Genomic DNA, 23,116 nt, shown 5'->3' with positions numbered 1-23,116 from the left:
GTTCAGTCAGCACATTGTGTACAGAGGAGTCACCACAGGCCGCCAACGCGGCTGCAGAAACATTTGAATGACCCACCTGACTGCTGAACAGGGTCTTGCTCGACTCTTTCCCAGTCCGCGACGGCCTCCCTCGACGCTCGATTTGACAGCTGGACGATGGCGCAGGTGGACTCCAAGGAACCGGCCCAGCCAGCACGCCGGCAAGAGAACCATCTGGAAAGCGTCAGGTACCAACTGCTATCGACTGTAATATCTGTTGACAAAGGTTTCGGCTTTGAATTGAATGGAGGCAGCATGCGACACCCTAAACCTTATTTTCTCCTTTTGCGTCGACGTGCACTTGCATCTGACACACTGTGCTTGCTCGTCAGTTAGTTGCTGTGTTGTCGTCCGCCTGCTCGTACTTTGCGCTCTCTCGGGTGACGGGCTGGTCAGCAGTGTTTCCACTCTGCCGGTCTCAACGAAGCCTCCTCGTCGCTCCCTGTCCGAGCCTTTGCAAGATTTGAATCAGAAAAAACCGGAAGTTCCTTTCCAGACCAATGGTGCGAAATGGCTGGGGGAAGAGGAACGCCAACGGTCTTGGCGTCCTCAGTCCCGATGGTGTGCACGAAATCTGTTTCCTGCTCCGTCCTGGGGCACACCAAAGAAAACACAATGGAGACGACTTGGCGTGCGTAGAGAGAGAGAGACGCACTGCCAGGTGCCGGAAAGCCAGTGGATACAGCTGTGCCGTCTTTTACTGGTTTTGCCGCCCCGAATGTGGACTATCTTTTGGTGCCTATGGAATGTTCCACTCACGCTGAAGTTGGCGGCTGCCGCAGCACCGTAAGAGAGGCCTCTTGCGAAGCCTGCAGTCTGCGCGACTTCTTTTGAAGCCTTCTGTGGTCCCTGCCCCCAATCAGACCTGTGGACGACCATGTTATTCGAGTGGCGCCCCCCTTCCGCTGTTCGAATGAATGTGTCATCCTCACCTTTGTACGCATCGGCCGCCTTATCCAACACTGCGGCATCCTGGATAAAGATAACATCCGAAATGCCCTTCTCTGCTCTCTTAAACAGTTTCGAAAATCCTGGACCACAGCCACGATACATATGACTACTGTGCAAGTTTAGGCGTGTCCGTAGAGCGAATTTCGATTTCAGCGAGTTCGTGTTGCGTCGTCTTTTTCATTCCCATACACATGCTGGCGATGGCGGGTTCCGCTGCGCACATTCGATTACCAAAGAAGTCGGAGAGAGGCCTCGTTCGCTGTATGGTCGGTGGTTGAGGATCTAGTGCCTCCCAACACTCGCTTGCCTTTTTCCGTCGAAACATCGCTGTTCAGGCGCTCTTTTGCCTTTGGCATGCGACAGGTTCCGTGTTGTCGGGCACATCCGCACTTCGTCCATCTCGTTAACAAGAACTTGACGCACGATTTCGCGTCAGACCGGACGATGGATGTTCCAGATACAGCCGTCTGTGGAGAGGCGGCGCACAAGTAGAAGCTTGACGACGAGAGCCGCCACTTACCAGACCAAGCACTGTCTCGTCTCTCATCAGTCATGCTCGTGGCATAACGCAGAAGTCATGAAGTCAAAGGTGATGCGGCTAAGGACAATTGCCGGCCGAGAGCCACAGAAGCAGCCGCGCCGCGGCCGCCTGTTCTGTCTCCTCAAGGCGTGTCCAACCCTTCTCATGAATCGAGTGATCCCAGTGAACTGTCAAACACTCATTGCAGTTTAGTAATTGCTTGAGCACCAACACTGCGTTACGTAATGTGTTATCAGCGGTGCACGTCTCTATTCCCCATTCTCCAGACCTCAGCGGGATATACTGCCTCCTTGATGCGGATTGGCGCTGCGGAGAGGATGCGAATCGTCGTATACCGACTACACTCGCCTAGCTGTAGCGTGCCTCTTAGCTACGTTGACACCCTAGAGTAGTAAAGGAATATGAGTTGCCTCGTGCGTGCGGCAGTTTCGACTGAGCGTGTAAACTGGTTGTTTTTATGTCCTGGAGCCGCCGACATGGCCCCGTTTTTGTACCAGACGGGGGAGGGGATCTCGACCCGCAAGCAGTCCCTTGAGCGGACGAGATCGTCCGAGTACCGTCGCAGTGCCACATTATGGAGAGGCGAGACTTAAACAACTTGCGATGCAGCAGTTCAAGAGGCAAGCGACGCAGCTACAACCACAATGAAAGGCGGAGGAGCGCTGTGCGTAGCAGAGCCTTGGGCGCATCGTCATAAGTCGTTCTTCCCTCGCTTCCCAGTTGCAACTGACGTACATGGAGGCACGTGCAAGACACGGGTTCCGATAGCGGTCAAGTGTACGGCTGTGACAGACTGCAGGTTTGGAGTCTTGGGGGCACGAACTAACGGCGAAGATCACGTTATCTGACATGGAACTCAAACGGGAAAAATGCGACAGCTCGTCTCCACCCCAAACGAGCGATGAAGCCTTGAGAACTGGTGGTGACGGCAGTTCACCCGCTGAGCTGTGAGTCACCTGCGTAAAGAGGAGAGGCGTCGAGTGGCTGAGGCTCTCCCATTTTTGTAGCATTGGCATCAGATTCTGCAGCATCGGAACCAGCATTGTCGGAAGGAATATTTCGAGGCATTTCTGTTTCATGGAGAGACTTGCCCCGCGACAGAAAACAGTGAATTCTATTCATCATAGCTATGTACCACATGAGCAGCACTACGTGGGACCCCCAACGTCATCATTATGTTGCCATCACCTAATGGGTTCCACTTGGCTGAGGGTCTCAAGGTCAGCACGAAAACGTCTGACGCTAGCGGCAGCCCTTATCAGTGACGTGGAGTTAGGAAGCCAGGTATGGCAGGCGACTATACAGTCGTGGGTGCACCTCGGAGTTGCACTGCTGAGGAAGGAAGCTAGGGAGCTCGATGCTATTTGGCCAAATCAGGGTGTCTGCATCGAGGAATTCGTTGCGTCCCGCGTTGCACGGGAGGTCAGTCCACATCTGTCTGACAGCATTTTGTCTGAGTGCAGGGAGGGTACTACACGAATGCATACACAGAGAAAAATATCACGAGGAAAAACGACAGCGGCACTACGACCTCAGGCCGAGAACTGGGTGAGGCGGCTAGCCTCAGGTGCCTGGATGCAGGAGGAACTAGACGACGAGCGTCCACGGCGAGAGGAACTTCGAAGCGAGTCCCACGAGCAGCTACTACAGCAGGTCGACCAGGTGCGGTTCTGATCCCCCTGAACGGGCAAGCAGTAAGTGCGACAGAGTTACCGGGGATCGTCGATGGAAGCAGTGCGCAATTGGTCAACTGTCTTGGCATGTACATCCCGAACCACTTGTCGACGCTGATGTTCCAGAATTCCGAGAGTCTTGAGGCTCTTCCAGTACTTGTAACGGATCTGCTGAGTAGTTCATTGTGTGGATCCTACTCGTGACAAAGGGACACCGTTGCCAGCGGCAGGCCAGTGCGGGCAGGCTAGGGTGGGGATTTCAGGAGGATCCGGTGCTGAGGTGTTCTAGGGCGCCGGGTATCGTCTCATGATTTAAGCGGTCGCCCCGTTGCAAGGCAAAGCGCCACAGCGGCAGTCACGCATGCTCCATTTGTGAGCGGTGCTTCTCAGGGGAACAGTTCTTGGCAGCAGCGTTGCGCTTCTAGGAATGGTCACGGTGTCTTACGTTAACCTTACGATAGAGAAGTTTATGCGAGAGTCGGAGTTTTTGCTTTAGAGACAGTGATACCAATACGAATATGTAATATTGAAAATGGCCAAAAATATGTTCGATCTTCGCATGCGACTGGCATCCGGCGTGTCCAGCGAGTAGGCAGCCACATCGGGCGACCGTGTGTTCTGTATGCTGATCTCTCTCAGAAGCTTGCGAATGATCGAGAACGGAAGGCTGCAGCGAACCGCCTCTTGGCAAGAAGCCCCCAGGAGACTCCAGTGTGGGAATCAGTCTGCCACTGATCTGCCGAATGCAGGATCGGAAGAAGTCTCAGACGGTGAGTTCGTCGAGTCTGCTCAGAACCTCCATCCCGACGAGCTGCCAACCTCATCCATCCCGCTTGAAATATCTGTTAACAAAGAAAAAAGAGGGATTCGAGCCCGCCTTTGCTGACGCTCGACACTCTGTTACTCGATAAGGCATCCTCTCTCATCCGCGCATCTCATGTTTTGTCCTGGCAAGCATATACCACTGTATCTTCAACTCACGGTATCAAGGGTTTTTGTAGCTTAGCGGGTGATGTTTTGTCGTGTATCCGTAAATTGCGAGTATTCATTCACAGCAAACTCATGTCTCCCTAGTTCGCGCACAGTGAAGCGTGACTGGTATGGGAGAAAGCTGCGAAGAGCAGCACTTCCTGGCAAAACCATGCAGACGCACATCCAGCGCGTTCCTGGGCGCGCTGTGACTGTCGAAACAAGCAGATGCTCAAGCTGTTCTGCATATCAGTGTCGTCGTTTTCTTAATGTTGGCAGGCCTTCGGCACAGGCCAGTGTTCCGGGCGGACCTAACGTGACTTCTGCTCACCATGCCATCAATAGTTCTACCCAGAGAGGCACACACACTAGACGCTGCATGGATATCGCTGCCATTCGCATGGTCTGAGAGAATGATCCATCACCTGGCCCAACGACACAACGACAGTGGACGTACTGTGACATCGACTCGGGGGGATGCACTGTTACATTCGGTCTTGGTGCCCGCGCCTCTCGTATGTGGTGCGATGGATATAAAACTCCAATGACTCCAGGAAAGGGAATACGTTTGTTTGCTCTCGAGTGGGGCTGGGCCAGTTGGCAGGGCAACACGCTCTACCAGTGTCATACCACAGTCTCGTCCAGGATCCGTATTCACGCCAACACAATGATCTGCGCACATGCCGCAGATATCCATGAAGCCGACATAGATGTTATCGAACATGCGTATTTGCGCATGCCGACTACACCGACACCTAGACCTACCGCACCCTGCGACACAGCCGACCTGCAGCAGCGCAGGAGTACTCATGTCGCCCCTCCGCAGCGCATGAGTACTCGTGTCGCCCTCCAGCCGAACAACCATTCCTGAATGCTCGTCCAAGTGGCTACATCGCTCGAGCGAACACTTCGCAATTTGAGGACAGGAGTGCCTGTGACGTTCGACAATGGTGACGGCGGCAGTGTTCCGCCAAATGTTCATCGCGCTCCCTGGTGCGCGGGTGAACGGAGACCTGCCTGTCACTCAGTTGTGCGGCAAGCACTGGAGCGCCGAAATGCATATGGTGATCTCAAGGTAGGCTTCGAGACCTCCGCACGAAAAACGAATGTCGCCTCCTTCCCTGTGCGCGGTTGGCGCTGTGTGTGTGCCACGCTAGTCGCACCCCGCTGGCGCTGACTGGTATGCAACACAAGACGCGTCAGAGTCATGTCGTCGCTCATGCCAGTCACCAATGGACGGCGAGGAATTTGACGCGACTCACAGTCCTCTCACGCTGTGTATCAGCCTTGGATCTAAGGCACTTCCGGGGGTGGGTGTCAATAGGAACTGTGACATGCGCTGCGGAGAAGTGCAAACCTAACTCAATATTCAGAGTGGTCGGGTGCAGCCGGAGTAGGCAGATCGAAAGACTGTTCTGCTATGTTCAACTCGCACTATTTGTGTTGCACCCACTGACACCTTCGCCACAAGGCAACAGACGAGGCTGATCATGGCGACGATAAGATCTGTGCGGTCTGAAAAAGTAGTGCTCGATAGCCACGCGTCGACCTGGTCTTGCTCCAGAATTGGCTGTACTGTTTGCACCGTCATGAACACATGGTCATGTTCTCACACTGTGGACCAAACAACGAGTCAGACTGCGACATACTGTATGCAAGATCGCTGCTCGGACACGTGGAATTGCAACATTCGTCATTTTGCGGCCTACACCACAGTGAGCGGCCACGTGACCGACGTCAAGTCGCACTGGGGGTTGAGGCAACAGGAGAGAACCAGCCGTGAGCGGTACCGTTCCGAAGGAAGGCTGCTACTCATGCTCCCCAACACCTGACTGATATGACGCTGCTCCGCGTGCAGGTTTCTCTGATGGGGGAGTTGTGGCACTGGGTTTTGTTGTACCTTATACGGGCAACATGACTCACGCGATTATATTTCATTTGGCGTTTGTGGGTGACAGACAAATGAAAATGGTGGGACGCAGCTAACTGGTTTGCACGTCATCTGCTTACCCCATCGCCTCTGGTAGAGGCCCCGGGCCCCCCTACCGCCTGCATTCGGTCAACGAAATTTTCCTCATCATCGCTAGCTTGATATCGTGTATGCTCACCGCGACGCCAGCATACATGCTTCCAGGACTTCTTTCCCTACGGGCGTCTCGTAGAACAGTTGTTGACTAAAGCTTGTGTTAGCGACACCCGCCCGTGCGTCGCTTTGCTAGACGGCACGGCGCCCGAACGAGGAATGCGTCCACTAAACCGTTTACTCCTGCCAGTCTAAAGTGACTTGTTCATTTTTCAAAGGCAGCACATCATCCATACTTTCGTCGCTTCTCGGCGCAACAAGACGTCTGGTCTGTATCCACAACGACCAAATGCTGTAGAGTTTCCGATTTCCTCGGGTGGCTTGCCGGTTTGTCGTATGCCTACTGGGTTTGTGATTCACGACGTGATACCAGCAGATGGTGGCTCGGCCGGTTGTCGTGAGAACGACACTTGTCGGCTTGACCTACTTGTTGCACGCCGTCGTGTACGGGCTGACAAGTACCAGCTGGAATGCTGCACCCTCCGCTCTGTGTCGAGTTCTGTGCACGGCATCCCTCGGCTTTGTAGGGATCTCCAACTCGTTTCTTGGTGCTCTTGGCGCGCGTGCTCCGGATGATGGCGATCTGGACAAGCCTGCTTTTCAGCAGTCGCTGGCAGGTAGTCAGAGTCAAGAAACAACGTCTCCGGAATCGCCTGCCTCCACGTCTTCAACGGACTCTGTGCCTGTGCCACCCGTTTCCAGCCCCACGCCGGAGTCGAGCGACCGTAGTGAGTTGTAAAACTCTAATCGCAGTTGGGCAATCTTTTGAGCAACAACCCTGCGACTGGACCAGGCGATGCTAGAGCGTGTTTCTCTTTTTATCCCTTCGCTTAGGCCGTCGTGGCGTGTAATGCGTCAAGGTTGCGGGGGCCGTCTCGGATCAGGCTGTCATGCTTATCCGTAGCAGCCTCGCAGACACAGCGTGACCCGTTGGTATATCCGACGCAGCATGGCACCGCTGGGGGGTTGCCACATTGTAGAGGTGGCAACGTCGACTTCTCTCGTAAACTGTGGTGCTCTGTTGATTTACAGGATCCCACCGACAAGGTATCGCAGCCTCACCCAGATCTGAGGGAGGGGCGGCTTCGGGGAGGTCGGCTGTCGGGGGACTAGGCCTTGCCCGAATTGTTACGGTGTCAGGCCGTGGAACCCTGACACTCGGAGAGCTTGCCATGGAACAGTTCAGGAGGCGGGCGATGGAGTTGCGAGATGAATGGGAGGACGAGGAGCGCTACGTGAGGAGGAATGTTGGGCGTGTCATCGTGAATCAGTCCTCCCGTCCTACTCTCTCACGAGTGCAGAAGTCGACAGCATCTGCGAGAAACCGGTTTCGAATGCGATCACTTGCACGGCTGCAGGAGGCCGCACGACTGGAGTCTATGGCAAGCGAAATTGCTGCAAAGCTGCTAGCAGCCGGAGTGGATCTCTCGCACGTCCCAGGCGACGCCTCGCTGACACCCGGAGCGAGCGATCAGGGCCCGCGGGTTGGCGGCGACGCAGCCGCACCAGGTAATCTGTGACTCAAGCGCGCTGGAACGTTTATCGAGCTACTGGGGTTGGCACACATGTGTGGCGGAGGCAACAGACGGGTAGCGTTTCTGGTCGGCATTGTCCGAAGAGGCGTGAGGTCCGTCCGTCCATTTCGAGGGGGGACTCGACCCATAAGAAAAACAGAACACGCTGAATCTACATAGCCATGCGTGCCGTGAAGGGGTTTAGTTGTGGCCGTGATGTTGCCACCGTCTTGCCATCACCTAATGGGTTGCTGTGTTTTGCCAGACACACGGTGAGCAGTAGAGTGAAATCGTTTGATGCTCCAATTAGCCCTTATTGACTGTGTGTGCAACTGCCCGTTAACCAGGTACAGCACGTGAATGTGCGTCCCCCGGAAATGCCATATCCTCTTCCGTGCGTATGGGCGTGTCGGCACTGAGGAGCGAAGCGGGAGCTTTAGAGGAGACGTTGGCTAATAAGGAGCTGTACGTCGAACTCGGCGTCGCAGAGCGCCTCGCACAGAGCCCCAGTCTGAATCCACCTGATTCCCATCTACTGCAGTGGCGGGACCAAGCAATAAGATCCTATTCTAGACATGAGAGCAGCCGGAGAGAGCGAGCAGCGACTCTCCGGGCCCAGGCAGATATATGGGAGAGGCGCCTGGCCTCAGGTGACTTGCTGCAGGAGGATCCCGATGGGGGCTCCTCCTCCAGGGAAACAGCGCCCCAACCAGCATCGAAATCGGACACTACACAAGGCCGACGAGGTGCGTTTCCTGCGGCTCTCAATCGGCAAGACGGCAACCTGACAAACAGTACCAATGCACACTAATTCCAGTATTTGTCAGCTAACAACGTTTCACAGCACCGCAGCTCGAACATCCACTACACGCGAGCATCCGGCGACGTCCAGATGTCGGCCGCCCGCTCCGACGCGTATGTCGGGTATGCTGGGACGTTCAACGAAGGGTGTCTAGGAGAGAAAAAAGGAACCTGTCGACTGTGGGGCCCACTGTTGAGAAAGTGGAAGACGAAGGCGATACCATTTGACTCTGTCAGTGAAACGACCAGTGGCGCCGGATGCTGTTTTGTGTTTTCAGCCAGCCGCCGCCGTGGACGTCAACAGGGGCAAGACGCAGGCGAGGGCACCGCAGCTACTGGCCCGAGTGCCCCGTCTGTGAGCAGCGCGTCGCCCATGTCCCGCCTGGAGGGCTCACTAAGGGGTACACTGCTTGGGAGCAGCGTCGCGCTTCCAGATATGGGTAGGGTACCCTATATCAAACTTGCGATTGAGAAACTGCGACTCGACGCAAGGCGGATTGACGGCAGATGGGCATCCAGGGATGTATACGTGAGGAGTAGGATTGCCGAATATATGCTCGAAGAGCACAATCCGAATCCGAGTTCATCGGAAATCCGGCAGCTGATACACACGGCGCAACGGCAGTACATGCGCAGAGCAAGAGCACGACTTGAGGAAGCTGCTCAGTTGCAGAACCTTGCCAACGATCTAGAACGGAAGGCGGCGGCAGAGGGTCTCCTGGTACGAAGCCCCCAGGAGACACCCCCTCATCGACCTCCTTCCTCTACTGATCTGCCAGGTGCTGAATCGGAAGGAGTCTCAAGCGGTGAGTTCGTGATTCTGTCCACGGAGTGCGTTCTCCGACACTCCAGCCTGTAGAACTCGATGTGCCATTGTATCTCATTCGCAGGTATCATGCTCCGCCCTGGCAAAGAGGCTTCACTATGTCTCCGTCTCGTGGAAACAGAAATTGTTTAGATTAGCGAGTGACATCCCACCGAATGTCCATCAATTGTTCGGAATAGTGACAAGTGGACGTCAGCTTGGTTCGCGCACGGTTAATCGCGAGTAGTCTGTGCGAAAGGGGCCGAGACACAACATCTCTTCCTCAGCTCCGCGCAGACACACGCGCACACCGCGTTTTGGGCTGCGGTTTGACTACGCCAGAGCTGGACAATACGCAGCGCACCTCTTCGGGACACTCCGACAGTGCTGTATATCCTTATCGGTACGTTCTCGGTGTTGGCAGGATTTCCACCCAGGCCGGCACCACGGGCGCCTGACCTTACGTTTGCGGACCTTGCCATTTCGAACTTAAGGAGAGATGCCGAGGCCATCGAAGGCACGTGGAGTCACGGACTAGAGTACTACGTTGCCCAGCGCGCTGCCGTTCGCATGGTGCGAGGTAACGATCCCTCGCCTACACCCGCCACACAGCGTGAGTGGGCGTATAATGATAAGAAGGGCTTCCGTGCCGATGTTATGGGGCATCAGCAAAGGGCACGAGATCTGAAGGATAAGGCGAACGCCCTGGAACAGGAGCTTCGCGCCCTGCTCTCGTCGGCATCGGGGCAAGTCCCAGAACCGCTGCGCGAATCCGGATCGACTGGTGAGTCTCCGCTGCCCTTTGTGATGCCGAAGATGGCTCCACCATTGAGCTACATCAGCAACGAAGCTAATCGCGACTTAACACGGAAGAGTTCCTATTTTTCTACATCTTTCTGTTTCTTCTAGGTCGTTGACACGGGTCGGTATTAGACAAGATTCAGTCTAGCCATTTCCCTGTCGTTGCCCATCAGGCGGTGTGTCGTCGAGATTGGGCCTCTGTAGTGGGTGGTGTGAGCTGTGACTTCGTCGAGTGCTGTCCTATATACTCATGCTAGCAAGGGTGCGACGAAACGTTTCTCGTCCAACTGCGACAGTCACGACGACAGCATTGTGCTCGCGTCTGCCTCTGATACTGTCTGATGCCCAGAAGATTTTATTCAGTCCCTTGACTCGACGCAGGCACCGGAGGTAATTCTACCACACACGACGCCGCACGATACGCGAATCGTTTCAGTTTCGTCTACCATGTGCTGTGTCGATTCGTCTGGGCAGTAGATCCATCAGCGGAGCAGTCCATCGAGCGTCCGTCAGGAAAAAGGAAACAGAAACGGAAACACCTGTATCATAGCAGTGCCGAGAGCGCCGGCGAAGGCCCATCCAGAGGCGGTGCTATGCTTCCGGCGCTGCCCCTTTGGTTGACCCCAGTCTCGGCGGTGCGCCTTTGGACTCGTCAAAGGGACCCCAGCAAGCCGCCTGTCGCCGCCGGGTCTTCTCCTGGATCGTCGTCACCTGAGCAGCACTTGCCGGCTGCAAGACGCTCCCAAAGAGGATCTGGTCCATCGTCATCAACACGCGAACATCCACCACCGGCAACTGGCGGTCCGCTGCCGCAACGATCTACGCCAGTACCCACCACAACACCTCCGTACCCCGCCGACGTCGAGCGTGGCCTTGGTGACCCCACACCGCCCCACCCCAAAAAGCGACGGCTCCTTGAATTTCTGTCTGATACAGCCAGACTCGAAAAAACTCCACCGGGACACCGCCAGCCGCTTGGGCGTCTCGCGCTGACGTCAACAGAGAGCCACATGACGTCAAGCTCCCAAATGGCCTCAGGCCCACCGCAAGTGCCTAGTCCAGCAGAGACACATGGTAGACCGTCTGGGAGCGGCGGCGACATCATTCCGTCTTTGTCTCTGCCGCTCAAGAAGCGCCCACTGCGGGGACCTGCAGTTCCCCGCCACGCAGCGGCCGCCGCTGCCACGCCTCTTGTCCGGCAGCCCCCTTTCCGCTCGGGATCGCTCGCGAGTGCGGGCACTACATCTGGAACGCCATCCCAGCCACCATCTTCCATGGAGCCGTCAGCACCTGTGTCGGCGCCTGCAGGTGACCCAGGTGTAGAACCGCGTGGACAGCTTCGCCCTCCAGATCCCCACTGATGCCTTGTCTCATGCACTGCAATCAGAGCATCAGTGATGAGCCGGGTACAAGGATGTGAGCAGGCGGTTGGCATGCGACATACCTGCGTCGACCCGAAATCCTGATATGCATATCATGCGGGATCCTCGCCTCGATTTCGGACTACATAGAAGATGGTGACCGAGGCTGCCTGGAAAGACAGACCGTTCGGTTGCCGGCGTTGGACACGAGACGATGTAACGTCGCCAGTGTTTTCCCGCCCGCTCCACGTAACAGCATCGCCACATTAGTCACTAGTCCTCTCATCCCCATGACGTACATGCGTGCGCCGAACACGCGTGTCTTCTTCATCTAATGCTTTGCAGAAACACGTCTATCGATTTCTCTACATTGGCTTGCGGATGGGTAGAAGGGCGAGTATACGCCAGACTGACGCCGGTCTGTTGTTCCCGTTCGTGATGAGCCATTTGTCGCGGTGGTCCGTGACTATTCGCCTTGCGCCTCACGCTGGGTTAACCAGCTTTATCGCGTGTGCCACAGACATCGAGTCGGGGAGATGCACTGTTCCATTCGGTCTTGGTGCCCGCGCCTGTCGTATGTGGTGCGATGGATTAAAAAGTCCAATGACTCTAGGAAAGGGAATACGCTTGTTTGCTCTCGAGTGGGGCTGGGCCAGTTGGCAGGGCAACACGTTCTACCAGTGTCGTTCCACAGTCTCGTCCAGGATCCGTATTCACGCCAACACAATAATCTGCGCGCATGCCGCAGATATCCATAAAGCCGAAATAGATGTTATCGAACATGCGTATTTGCGCATGCCGACTACACCGACACCTAGACCTACCGCACCCTGCGACACAGCCGACCTGCAGCAGCGCAGGAGTACTCGTGTCGCCCTCCAGCCGAACTACCATTCCTGAATGCTCGTCCAAGTGGCTACATCACTCGAGCGAACACTTCGCAATTTGAGGACAGGAGTGTCTGTGACGTTCGACAATGGTGACGGCGGCAGTGTTCCGCCAAATGTTCATCGCGCTCCCTGGTGCGCGGGTGAACGGAGACCTGCCTGTCACTCAGTTGTGCGGTGATGCACTGGAGCGCCGAAATGCATATGGTGATCTCAAGGCAGGCTTCGAGACCTCCGCACGAAAAACGAATGTCGCCTCCTTCCCTGTGCGCGGTTGGCGCTGTGTGTGTGCCACGCTAGTCGCACCCCGCTGGCGCTGACTGGTATGCAACACAAGACGCGTCAGCGTCATGTCGTCGCTCATGCCAGTCACCAATGGACGGCGAGGAATTTGACGCGTCGCACAGCCCTCTCGCGCTGTGTATCAGCCCCGGATCTAAGGCACCTGCGGGAGTGTGTGTCAACAGGAACTGTGACGTGCGCTGCGGAGATGTGCAAACCTAACTCAATACTCGGAGTGGCCGGGAGCAGCCGGAGTAAGCAGATCGACAGACTGTTCCGCTATGTTCAACTTGCACTATTTGTGCTGCACCCACAGACACCTTCGGCACAAGGCAACAGACGAGGCTGATCACGGTGACGATAAGATCTGTGCGGTCCTAAAACGTAGAGCTCTGGAGCCACACGCTGCACCGCGTTGCTCCAGCGTTGGCTGTACAATTTGCATCGTCACGAACATATGGTGAAGGTCTCACACTGTGGACCAAACAACGAGGCAGACCGGGACATTCTGTATGCAGCATCGCTGCTCGGACACGTGGAATTGCAACATTCGTCATTTTGCGGCCTACACCACAGTTAGCTGCCACGTGACTGACGTCACTTCGCATTGGGGTTTGAGGCAACAGGAGAGAACTAGCCGTGTGCGGTATCGTTCCGTAAGGCGGCTGCTATTCAAGTTCGCCAGCGCCTGGCTGATACAACGGTGCGTCGCATGAAGGTGTCCCCGATGGATGACACGTGGCACTGGGTTAGAAATTGTAGCTTATAGGGGCAGAATCACTGAGGTAACATTTAATAGGTGCTTCGTGGCGGCAGAGCTCAGAAACGGAGATGTGAATTTCCGCCCTTGTGCACCATCTTCGTACCACCATCGCCTTCTAACAAGGATCCCTTACTGGTCTCCAGTCGGACATAGCAGTACGTCCCTTTCATGCTCATTTGATGTCGCATGACGGTCAACCGCGCCCACTCCACACAGAAACAGCGGGAGTTCCCGCCCCTCAACGGATAGTCGCGCAGCAGGGTTATCCCGCTACGGGATGCGTCACCAACAGCCGCATGTTGCTTCCCTCCATGCCGTGACCGCCATTAACATTACTAGCGAGTGACACTGTCCAGACGAGACGGTCTTCGTATGCCCATATCACCATTAGTAGAAGCGTTGTGCGCTCAGTTTGCAACCGATGGCGACCACCTTACGCTCCTTGCCCCCCGTGGGAGCTCCGTGGTCCTGCTCGCAAGTACGATGGGCGTGTGTGTCCATACGATGTTCAATACAGTATTATATGCCACCATCGCCGGCTTCCCGATATTTTCTGTCATATTTTCTGCATTCTCAAAAGCACATTTGATACGGGCAAATGGGAGCTCGGCGTGGTGTTGTGGAAATAGCCGTCGCAGACTTCCCTTGCTTCTTGGAGCATGTCTGTCACGGTCCGACATGTCCGAGGTGGATTCCTGCCGCCTGTAATCTCTCCCAGAGCCTGCGCACAGGACCCCTCATCTGTCACGGGATCACGGGTTTGTTTCTCGATGCTCGTTGTGCCAGTGTTTCCGGCGGTGACGAAAAAAATGGGAATATACCTGACTCGTCAAATGCCGACGTCACGCCGGATATCATTGTGCAGCGCATAAGTCTCGTTAAAAAGGTCTCTTATGTGGTCTTTGTAGCCAGTTTTTAGGTTGCCCAAGATTCAGGCAATTTGGAACCCAGCGTGCCTTTGCGAATCCAGAAGATCTGCCAATGGATGAGTACCGAAACAGAGCTGGACAACGACAACGGATACGCGTGCCTCTGCACCTGCTTCGGCGCTCAGTAAACTGGCGGTAAGATGCCCCTCCCTCTTGTCCATTCTGTACGAATCCTGTGTCATGATGCAGCGATTGCTGCAGAAGCTAGCTTATTGTCTGTATAAGTAAAGTGCTAGAAATAGGGTGGAGAAAGCGGCAGTACCGTGATGTGGGAACGCGGGAATTGAGTGGACAGAGGTCCGCGTGCCTTGTGCTTCCATTCTCACAAGTGAGACGTTTCGTTCATCTTCTGTTCATAAGCGAAACCGTGTTTGCCTGTCTCAATGGCGATGAACCCCCTGTGTCTGTCTTTGGATGCGTCCTTTTTTCAACGGGACTGCAGTGCTGACAAACGTTTCCTGTGTGCGTTGTATCTTGTGGAACACTCATTTTGCATCTCTTTTCTGTGTAGTTTGCAGCTAAACGCGACGTAATATACTGTGTTCAGGCGGTTAGTATTTACCGCCTTGCTGTTACGATGCAGCACCCAGTACCAGTATCGACGGATATGGCAGCAGTCAGAGCAAAGCAAAGCCGGGGACCCCCATCACGGTGCTGAAGTTCTATCGTTGACGCGCATCTGAGTATAATCAAACAGTATGCATCCTGCACTTCTCTTCTGTTCAAATGCGCCGCAGTAGGATAGCCAGTTAAAACAATGGGAAAATAAATATCACTCCTGTTGATCGAGGAACAATCAAAGAAGCTGAGGGGTTCCCCGGTTATCAGTTTTACCCGGTTACGTCTGCACCATCTGCCAGCTTCAAACGCTATTGCTGTGGCTTGCAGGAGATACGCACACGTCTATGTACAGTTTATATGTGTATCTTGAAACAATGTATTCTATCCCCGTACTGGACAGAACCGATTTTTGAGGAAATTCTCCACCATCAACTCTCTTTCGCCGTCAACACCTTGCGCATTGACCTCACAGTCGCGAACACACTCTTATCTAGAAACAGAACATTTTCACCTAGTAGACCGTACGCATTTAAAACACAGATTCCCACTCCAGAATGAGTTTCTCTTCGAAACATCTTTGGCTTAGTCCACCAGGCGAGGACGCATGTACAGTTGTTTCATTCTCGATCCTGTTGGCTGGGGAGAAGAACGAAGAATTATTTTCTGTGATCGTGCTTCTGCAGCTGGTTCTGGTATTTCTCTCTTTCCAGACGCACGGTTTTCTTGCTGTTGTGCGCCCAACAGAACCTGGGTGAGGCTTACTCTACCATTTGAAGGTTTTAAACTGCCTTTGTGTGTTGCTGAATGTTTCTGACGTTGTTCTGGAGTATCGTGAAGTAGCACGTTTTCTGTCGAGCATCTTATAGGCGCGGTGCTCCTTGTACCCTGTGATCGTCGATCGTCCGCCGTCTCATACACTGCAGAGCAGAAGTTGTCCCCTAAAAGGGATGCTACTTCTCCCGCCAGGTTCTCCGCTCCGGCAAGTCCTTCTGTCTGCTCGTTTCCCACCTTTTGTGGTGAAGCTGCCTTCATCCCCACTGGTGCAGAGTATACGCGCGGGTTGTCGTGCATTTGTGTTTCGTGATTTCGTTCTGTTTTCCGACGTGGAATACGCAGGCGAGACTGTACAACCGTTTGAGGCTCGGGACCATCCTTGACTGTTGCACACGTTTCTGTCTTTCCCCGGGTATATTCCTCGTCTTGCTGAGTTTCGGATTGGGCCGGAGCAGTACATTGGAGCTTGGAACGACGTCGTCCCTCGAGAAGAATCCTCAGCGCTTCTTGGTGGACCTGCCACCGCCGTTCGTGTTGTTTTGCAAGGGCCATTTCATTGACATCGAGGACGAGCAGTCGCTCTTCCACTTTCTTCTCTGCCTCTTCCAGTGCCTTGGCTCTCCTCATAAAAGCCGCGCGAGTGGCAACTTGAAGAGGAGTACAGGAACATGAATTTCTATCTTGTGTTGGTCGTGGTGGATACCGACGGCTGTCGCAGGCTTGTTGTTCTGGAGGCGAATGACAACAACGAAAGCAACCAGATGCACAGGACGAAAGAGAATCGCGTGGCAATGAGGCGCAGGGACCAGGCGAAGGCATGCCGACAGTGGTATTTTGGCAAGAACTGCACATCCGACGATGATCACCCTCGGTTGTTTGTTTCCGCAAAGGCCACTGTGAACGCTGTGGACTGTGTGACGCCAGGAGAATCTGCAGCCGCCTGCTGCATTCGAAGCATCCTTTCTCGGCGGTAGTTCCTGTGCCCATGACTGTACGCCGTCCGTAGCCTCCTGCGTACGAAGCACCGTCAGCATCTTTGCCTGTCTCGTCCTTTCGAGCGCACGATGTCCTGTGTTTTCCCCTGGCGAATTCGCTCTGGCCCTTCTTCGTACTGTCTGCCTTGCCTTTGAATACACGACAGAAATTGCCAGAACATCTACAAGAGAACGATAAGGCGGAAGCAGAAGCGGAATAGGAAGAGAACGAAGGAGAGGTAGATCGAGAAATGCTGGCCACAGCGGAAACGTGAGATGTCTTCTTTGCCTGTTGCTGCGGGCATATTGCTTTCCCAGATGAAATGGATAAAGATGATGTCGATATTTGATGTAAACATCTGTCCGTTCTTTTTTCCAATTTCGAGGGGTTCTTTGATTCTTTTCTTCGTGCCCCTGATTGCTCGTGCCTCGAAAGGGTTGGAGTTAGCGGAATGACTTTTCTTGGAGAAGGATACTCACCCCTTGTTTTTATTGCTACGGGTGTAGTAAACACGCGGTTTTTCGGGTATTGAGAATCACGAAATCGTTCGTTATAGTGCATTACTGAATTGGTCGACGAAGCGCAGGTAGGGGGACGAGAGGAAGCCCAAGATTTAGAGACGTCAATTTCCCGCGTACACGGAAGCGTGGAACTAGGTAGAGAACGAAGCTGGCCCTCGACAGGGAAAGGCTGCCTTCTCTCAGTTGTTGCAGACAAACATGGTACTTTCTCAATGGATCGTCGAGAGGATATAGAACGCCTGGTAATTGCAGTGTGATTGTGCTCATCGAACAGAGGACTTTTTGTTTTCGAAAAGCAACTACAGGACGAAGGCCTGACCCAGAGACGAGGAATGTCTGTCGCCGTGTGACGCGGAAGAGCAGATCCTGGTGAAGGCGTCGGACGTCCAAACTTGTTTCTAGCAATATGATGGTCATTCATGTTATTCCATCTGTTTTCCGACTCAGTATTTCCCACTCCTCCAGTTGCTTCGTTTTGCTCCAGACTTCGCATGTGAGGAGAAACACAGGGGAATGTGCATCTCGTCAGCTGATGTTCGATGAGGGTTTTCAATCGCCTATCCGCAACGGTTACTGCTGATGTGTCAGGGAAATCTCTTTCCTTTCTTCTGACGATAGCTTCGCGATGGAGAGATGCCTCACAGTTGTCTGAACCGTTATCAATCTGGCAACCAGAGGGTACAGTTTCCTCCCTGTGTCTGTCTTCATCGTTAGTTGCGGAGCGAGAAACAGGGCGATGTCTGTCACTCAAACAATGAAGCGGACGTGGTGTTTCAGAACTGATGTTGCTAGTTGGGGATTCGTGCCTTATTTTGAGCGACTGCGCTTCTCGCGAGCAATGCATTCTCCCCGTAGTTGCCCGCGCCACGCCACTAGGATTTGCTTCTGAAACGTGCCCCTCTTCCTGACTGCGACAGAGTCTGTCGCCATCACCATCCCTGCATTCACTGTTCTTCGGGTCTTGCCAGAATACTTTCGATGTATTGCACAATGGGCTGGAAATCGTAAAATGTTCTCGTACCTGAGAATCCTGCGGGGTCGAGGAAATCTCAGGTGGTTCTCTCTTTCGACACCGCTTTTCTCTGCGACACTCACAGTCCTTGCATACAAATGCATACTTGTATTTGACTCTCTTTCTATTTGGAAGCAACCATGTGCTATGAAACACATCATCTGGAACAGAAGTCATCCCGTCCTCCTCGCTCACTTGGCTGTTATGTAGCTTTCCTTTTTCTTGCGCTTTGGGTGTTTTGCGTGTCTCTCCGTCTTTCACGTGTGCCTTTTCCTCTTCATCAAAAGAATGGCATATCGCCCAATCTTTTTGGCGTCTGTTGTTCCTCAAACGGGCCTTTCGCAGCGGTTCAATGAAGCCCATCTCCGCCTGCAGGTGCTGTCTTTCGCAGTTCTTGTCGTCTGCGGTAAACGTGTTCTTCGAGTTCAGATGGCAGATATGTTGGAAGGGTTTCTCTGCAATCTCATGTTTACTTCTTGAAGGCACTCCTTTCTCCCTTCTTCGATCTATTTCTTCTGGCACGCCTTTGTTACCTCCTGTTTCTTCGTCTCTCTTCTCTGAAGGGGAGAAACACTCTGTAAAATTTTCTGCGTCCTGTATGACGGTGCAGTCTACCGCAGAAAGGGTTGCTTCACATCTCTGACGACATGGTCTCCTCAGTGGGGGTAGCCTCTCTACGATTTTCTCCTGTGTTCGTGAACTGCGGTGAGAGGTCACACTCTCTTTTGCATGAACTGAGTGACTCTCTCTGGGGTATTTGTTCACAACACGAGAAGGGAACTGAAGAATGCCAGACGGCCGAAGCGGGTTTAGTTCTAGTTCAAGCAGAGACATTGCGTGTCCACATCGGTCGTTGTCCTGAGACAAGTCATCTGCTTTAGAAACAGACGAGCATGGCAGGAACGGCACTGCTCTGTCTCCTGAATTTTTTCTTGTCTGCTCATACTCCAGGTATGGCGGAGACCCCCTTCCGTTTCCGAATCTTCTGTCGGCTTTTTCAGCTTCCCTTGGGCTGGCGCGGAGATCACCCGTCTCCATTTCACTTTGATGTGGCAACAATCTTGAGCCATTTTGCGAGGGACAGCACACGTGAGATGCTCCGTCTTTTGATGTAGTGTTCTCCCTCCTGCCAGAGGTTGTGGTCTCCCTTTCATATGATGGAGGATCGGCTGTTCCTGTCTCATTCTCGTGAAGGCAGCAAAGATTTCTCTTTTCCGTGAGACGTGGAGAGTGATTCGCTTTGCTGGTAGAAAACCGGGTGCCGCTTTTGGAAACATGTGTGTCCGAGTATGAAAAACTCGAAAAACCCTGTGAGCATCGAGACCCTGCGAACCCTCTCTCCATGAGAATTTTTGCTGCTTGGTACCTGTTCCGTCTCTCGGCTAGTGCCTCATTGCGATCTCTTTCAATGGCGGCGACCACTCCTCGACGCCGTTCCTCTTCTCGTCTCCGCCTGGCTAAATTCTGCTGTTGTAGAATGACCAGGCGCTTTTTAAGAAAACGCGCTTCCGGTCTATCGCCTTGACCGCCGCCTACAGCGAGCGGAACGCTGACCCGATTGGTAGTAGAGAGACTACGAGATGTCTGTATAACTGTCTGAGACGAATCATGAACAACCGAGGCTATCTCCTGTTTCGATGATTTCGATGAAAATAATCGATTTGTAGGCGGCTTGTCTTGCGACACTGAATCACTAGCATTCTCCGGAGAACTAACATTTACAGTAGGTGGGAATAACGGACTCGACGGGAGCGAACACTCTGAAGGAGAAGGCGGAGGATCCATTGTTCCTGCACTTGCTTTTTACGATGCGTATTGGTTCCATGTAAAGTTGAAAAGAAAGAGGAACCTGCAGTGGCGAGACAAAGCCGAGAGCAATCGTGCAACTTGTCACGTGAGGGTCTAAATTGTCAGTAGGGCTTCTATGTCTTTCTTGTGTCTTCGTTTTAGCTGCGAAATGGTCATAGGGGAAGACAATGCTAACAACCATGCTATGCCAAACACAGTGCCTGGTATACGCCTCTTGCATATGTTACACATCCCGGAGGTGTGCCTGCCAACTCACTCCCTTCATATCATCAGCAGACCGGTGGGAGATTACATGAATCGAAAAGAATGAGAGAAACTGTCTTTTCATCGGGTTCAAACATTGAAAATAACGTGTCATTCACAAACGAACGTCGTGCGCTGCAAACAGCGAGTAGCATACACAAGTTGTTTCAAGCCTGTGTTGAGGATGTGGTGAATATGTGTTGTTTACGTGGCCCGAAATATACGGTGACGGTTTTTGCCCGTTTCACTCTACATACTTGCTGTAGATTGGCCTCACTTTTTTGTTCGATCTAAAGAGTGGCGCTACAGCTTTGAATCCCTGATTCTGAAACAAAAGCGCACGTTGTTATGAGACACGACCGGCCCTGAGAAATAGCCCACGTAACCTAGGCGAGCATCGTTCTTTGATGAGGGGAGCAAGGCGCGCTTGCCTCCCTGGTGGCTTTTCTACACAAACTTTTTCGAAAGTAGAGACGTTTTTCGGCTGCCTTCAGGCGTAGAGTCTATTTGACTCCAAGGTTCTTGTACCGTAGCGGCATGCCGCCTGCTCCCTGCGGGTAAAAGACGAACACGTGAGAATTTCCAAGTTGTTCGCGCATGCATCGAAGCCATGCATCTCAATCCCTCCAAGCAACTGACAATTCTGCGTACCCTGTGAATCGCGTGTGCAAATGATCCTCACAAAAATCGCACTATCTGAAAAATGCCTTTTCGGAAAAAAAGCGTTTTCCTCTGTATTTTACTCGTTCCAGCGGCTTCCGGGTACGGTGCGGCAAAACTCAACCGCGAGACACCTACAGCCACATGGGCGCCCCACGAAGGTGTTCATCAGAATAAGCGTTCACACAAAAAGTGAGGACAACTTCTTCAAGCACAAGCTGTACAACGCGTAAAACTTTGTTTCCGCAAGCCCGACGGTTAAAGGCACAGGACGGATTTGCTGTTTCGCTAGAAGGAACGGGCATATGGCAGATCGGGTCAATAAGACACATAACAGTAGTACATCATGGACCTCAAAGGTAATTTTTATTTTTGACATGCAGACGATGCCATTTCGACGGAGCGTGGGACACATTCACTGGCACATGTGTATAGACGAAATTTTAAAGGAGCGGTTTAGATACTTCTGGTGGATATCAATGAGCATCATCCTAAGGCTTTACATCAAATCGTATCCAGTGTAAAGTTTAAACGAAATACAGCGTAAATCTTCTAGGCTGTTACGTTAATCAAGTGAGGTTCATCGTTATTGATATTTCATTGACACGTTTGTGACATAATTGTCAACAAACCACCGCTCTGGCTGGAATTACTTTCAATAATGCATGATATGCTAGAAACTGTCCTTCAGGTACGATATAAAAAGATGCTTTGCTGTTATCGTCAACGTTATCATGGCCGACGGGATGCGCATGCCTACCAAATTCATGTCTTTGCACGTATGTACTGCAAGATGGATGCCAAATAGCACTGTCGTTGAGTGGACAAGCTTGCACGGCACCTCGACATTACGGCTTACACCATTCTGCTGCTGTGTGCTGCCACATGTGTCCGCACCATGCAGCGCCTTCCACAAAAAGAAGTAATGGATAAATTGCATCTTCCGGGGCCTTCACACTGATGTATACACATGCGATGGTAAGATACACCGATGGTGATGATCGCGTTGGTTACATATTTCGAGGGTGGGGAACCAGCACCTGTCACTCCACCGGAGTACTGTGTCGCATCCCTTGGTGTCTGTATATCTAGTGGAGGTCTCCCCTAACGCATACTTCCCAAATGTACTACATTCGTTGTCTAGCTACCCTCTCTCAGCATGGCACCCGGAAAGCAAAAGCGAAAGACGTGACCTTTCAAGTGGAAGGTGCGTCATCTCAGACGGAAGGAATTTGCCTTTCTGCACCTCCGCCGGCTGTACGCAGGGCATTGTGCCTTCCGTGTGAGGAGCAATATTTCTTCTTTCGGGCCATGCTTTCTAAAGAAGAGGCTTTTTCCTTGTTCGATACAGAGTAGTTCTTCCGACACATCTGTGGTTCACGATCTGAGAGAAATTTGTGTCACCAGTGAATGCTCAGGATCTTGCTCGTGCTCAGTGCTTGATCTAGTTTCCACCATCCAATCAGAACGGCGAAATAATTTCGTGTTACGTTTGTTCAAAAGCAGTGTGCTATGGTATTTGAGGGAAAAGCTGCACCAGTCTAGTTAGTCCCACAGTCTTTTAGCATGGATACTATCCACCAATAACAAGCAGAAAAACAGTTATTCCCGTAGACGACGGAGAGGGTAACTCGAGACAGAAGTGAAACAAAGAGACGATGAAGATGTGTGTCCACAGATCGGCGTTATCAAGTCGCCTAACCAAAGTTGCAGATCATCCATTGTTGTAATTCAAAGAAAACACAACCAGCCTGCTGACATGTTAGATTTTTCTGAAGCAGGGGCGTCCTGCTGCGTGAAACAAGCTCTGCATCTGTGCTTGTGGGAGGTGACTTTTCCTTCGCAGTGCGTGCGCAAACCCCAATTCGGTTTCAGTCGTTTCGTCTTTCTCCACCACAACAGTTTCCTGCCGACAGCACCTTTACCGCATTAACCTTCGCATAAACGGGGACTGCACTTTATCGCAGATTGCCTGCTGAACTCCCTTTCTTTCTAGAGTCACGAAAGGTCAATAGAATTCCATTAGAGAGAGAGAGTGGTCGGTCAAGCTGTCCATCGCCTCAGCAGACTGACGAGCAGGAGCACAGGTCTCAAAGGATAAAATGTTCAACGGAATCTAGCAGTTTTCTAAACCGACGAGGTTTCAAGCAATAGAGCGCAAT

General features: G+C 52.9%; 4 protein-coding genes across 4 annotated transcripts; 3 read left to right on the top strand and 1 right to left on the bottom strand.

Annotated features, from left to right (window-relative positions):
- The first annotated feature begins 1,239 nt into the window (after positions 1-1,239).
- TGME49_251180 (KRUF family protein) lies at positions 1,240-8,381 on the top strand. Its single transcript, XM_018780946.1, has 2 exons — positions 1,240-6,984; positions 7,289-8,381. The coding sequence occupies exons 1-2, from the start codon at positions 6,633-6,635 to the stop codon at positions 7,774-7,776; spliced, it is 840 nt and encodes a 279-aa protein (XP_018635082.1). The 5' UTR covers positions 1,240-6,632; the 3' UTR covers positions 7,777-8,381.
- Positions 7,959-15,614, top strand: TGME49_251170 (KRUF family protein). The gene is made up of 4 exons (XM_018780945.1): positions 7,959-8,694; positions 8,850-9,377; positions 9,801-10,160; positions 10,652-15,614. The coding sequence occupies exons 1-4, from the start codon at positions 8,571-8,573 to the stop codon at positions 11,536-11,538; spliced, it is 1,899 nt and encodes a 632-aa protein (XP_018635081.1). The 5' UTR covers positions 7,959-8,570; the 3' UTR covers positions 11,539-15,614.
- TGME49_250940 (hypothetical protein) lies at positions 11,768-18,908 on the bottom strand. The gene is made up of 2 exons (XM_002367334.2): positions 16,998-18,908; positions 11,768-16,774 (listed from the first exon to the last, which is right to left on the bottom strand). Exons 1-2 carry the CDS (start codon positions 18,603-18,605, stop codon positions 16,358-16,360), a joined length of 2,025 nt encoding a protein of 674 aa, XP_002367375.2. The 5' UTR covers positions 18,606-18,908; the 3' UTR covers positions 11,768-16,357.
- On the top strand, positions 18,654-22,863 carry TGME49_250930 (hypothetical protein). The gene is made up of 4 exons (XM_002367333.2): positions 18,654-19,331; positions 19,910-19,965; positions 21,047-21,146; positions 21,859-22,863. Exons 1-4 carry the CDS (start codon positions 19,136-19,138, stop codon positions 21,885-21,887), a joined length of 381 nt encoding a protein of 126 aa, XP_002367374.1. The 5' UTR covers positions 18,654-19,135; the 3' UTR covers positions 21,888-22,863.
- Positions 22,864-23,116: the final 253 nt, after the last annotated feature.

This window comes from Toxoplasma gondii, chromosome XII (assembly GCF_000006565.2).
Source record: "Toxoplasma gondii ME49 chromosome XII, whole genome shotgun sequence".
NCBI lineage: Eukaryota > Apicomplexa > Conoidasida > Eucoccidiorida > Sarcocystidae > Toxoplasma > Toxoplasma gondii.
Note: the sequence above shows the minus strand (reverse complement) of the source record. Positions and strands in the feature narration are given on the sequence as shown.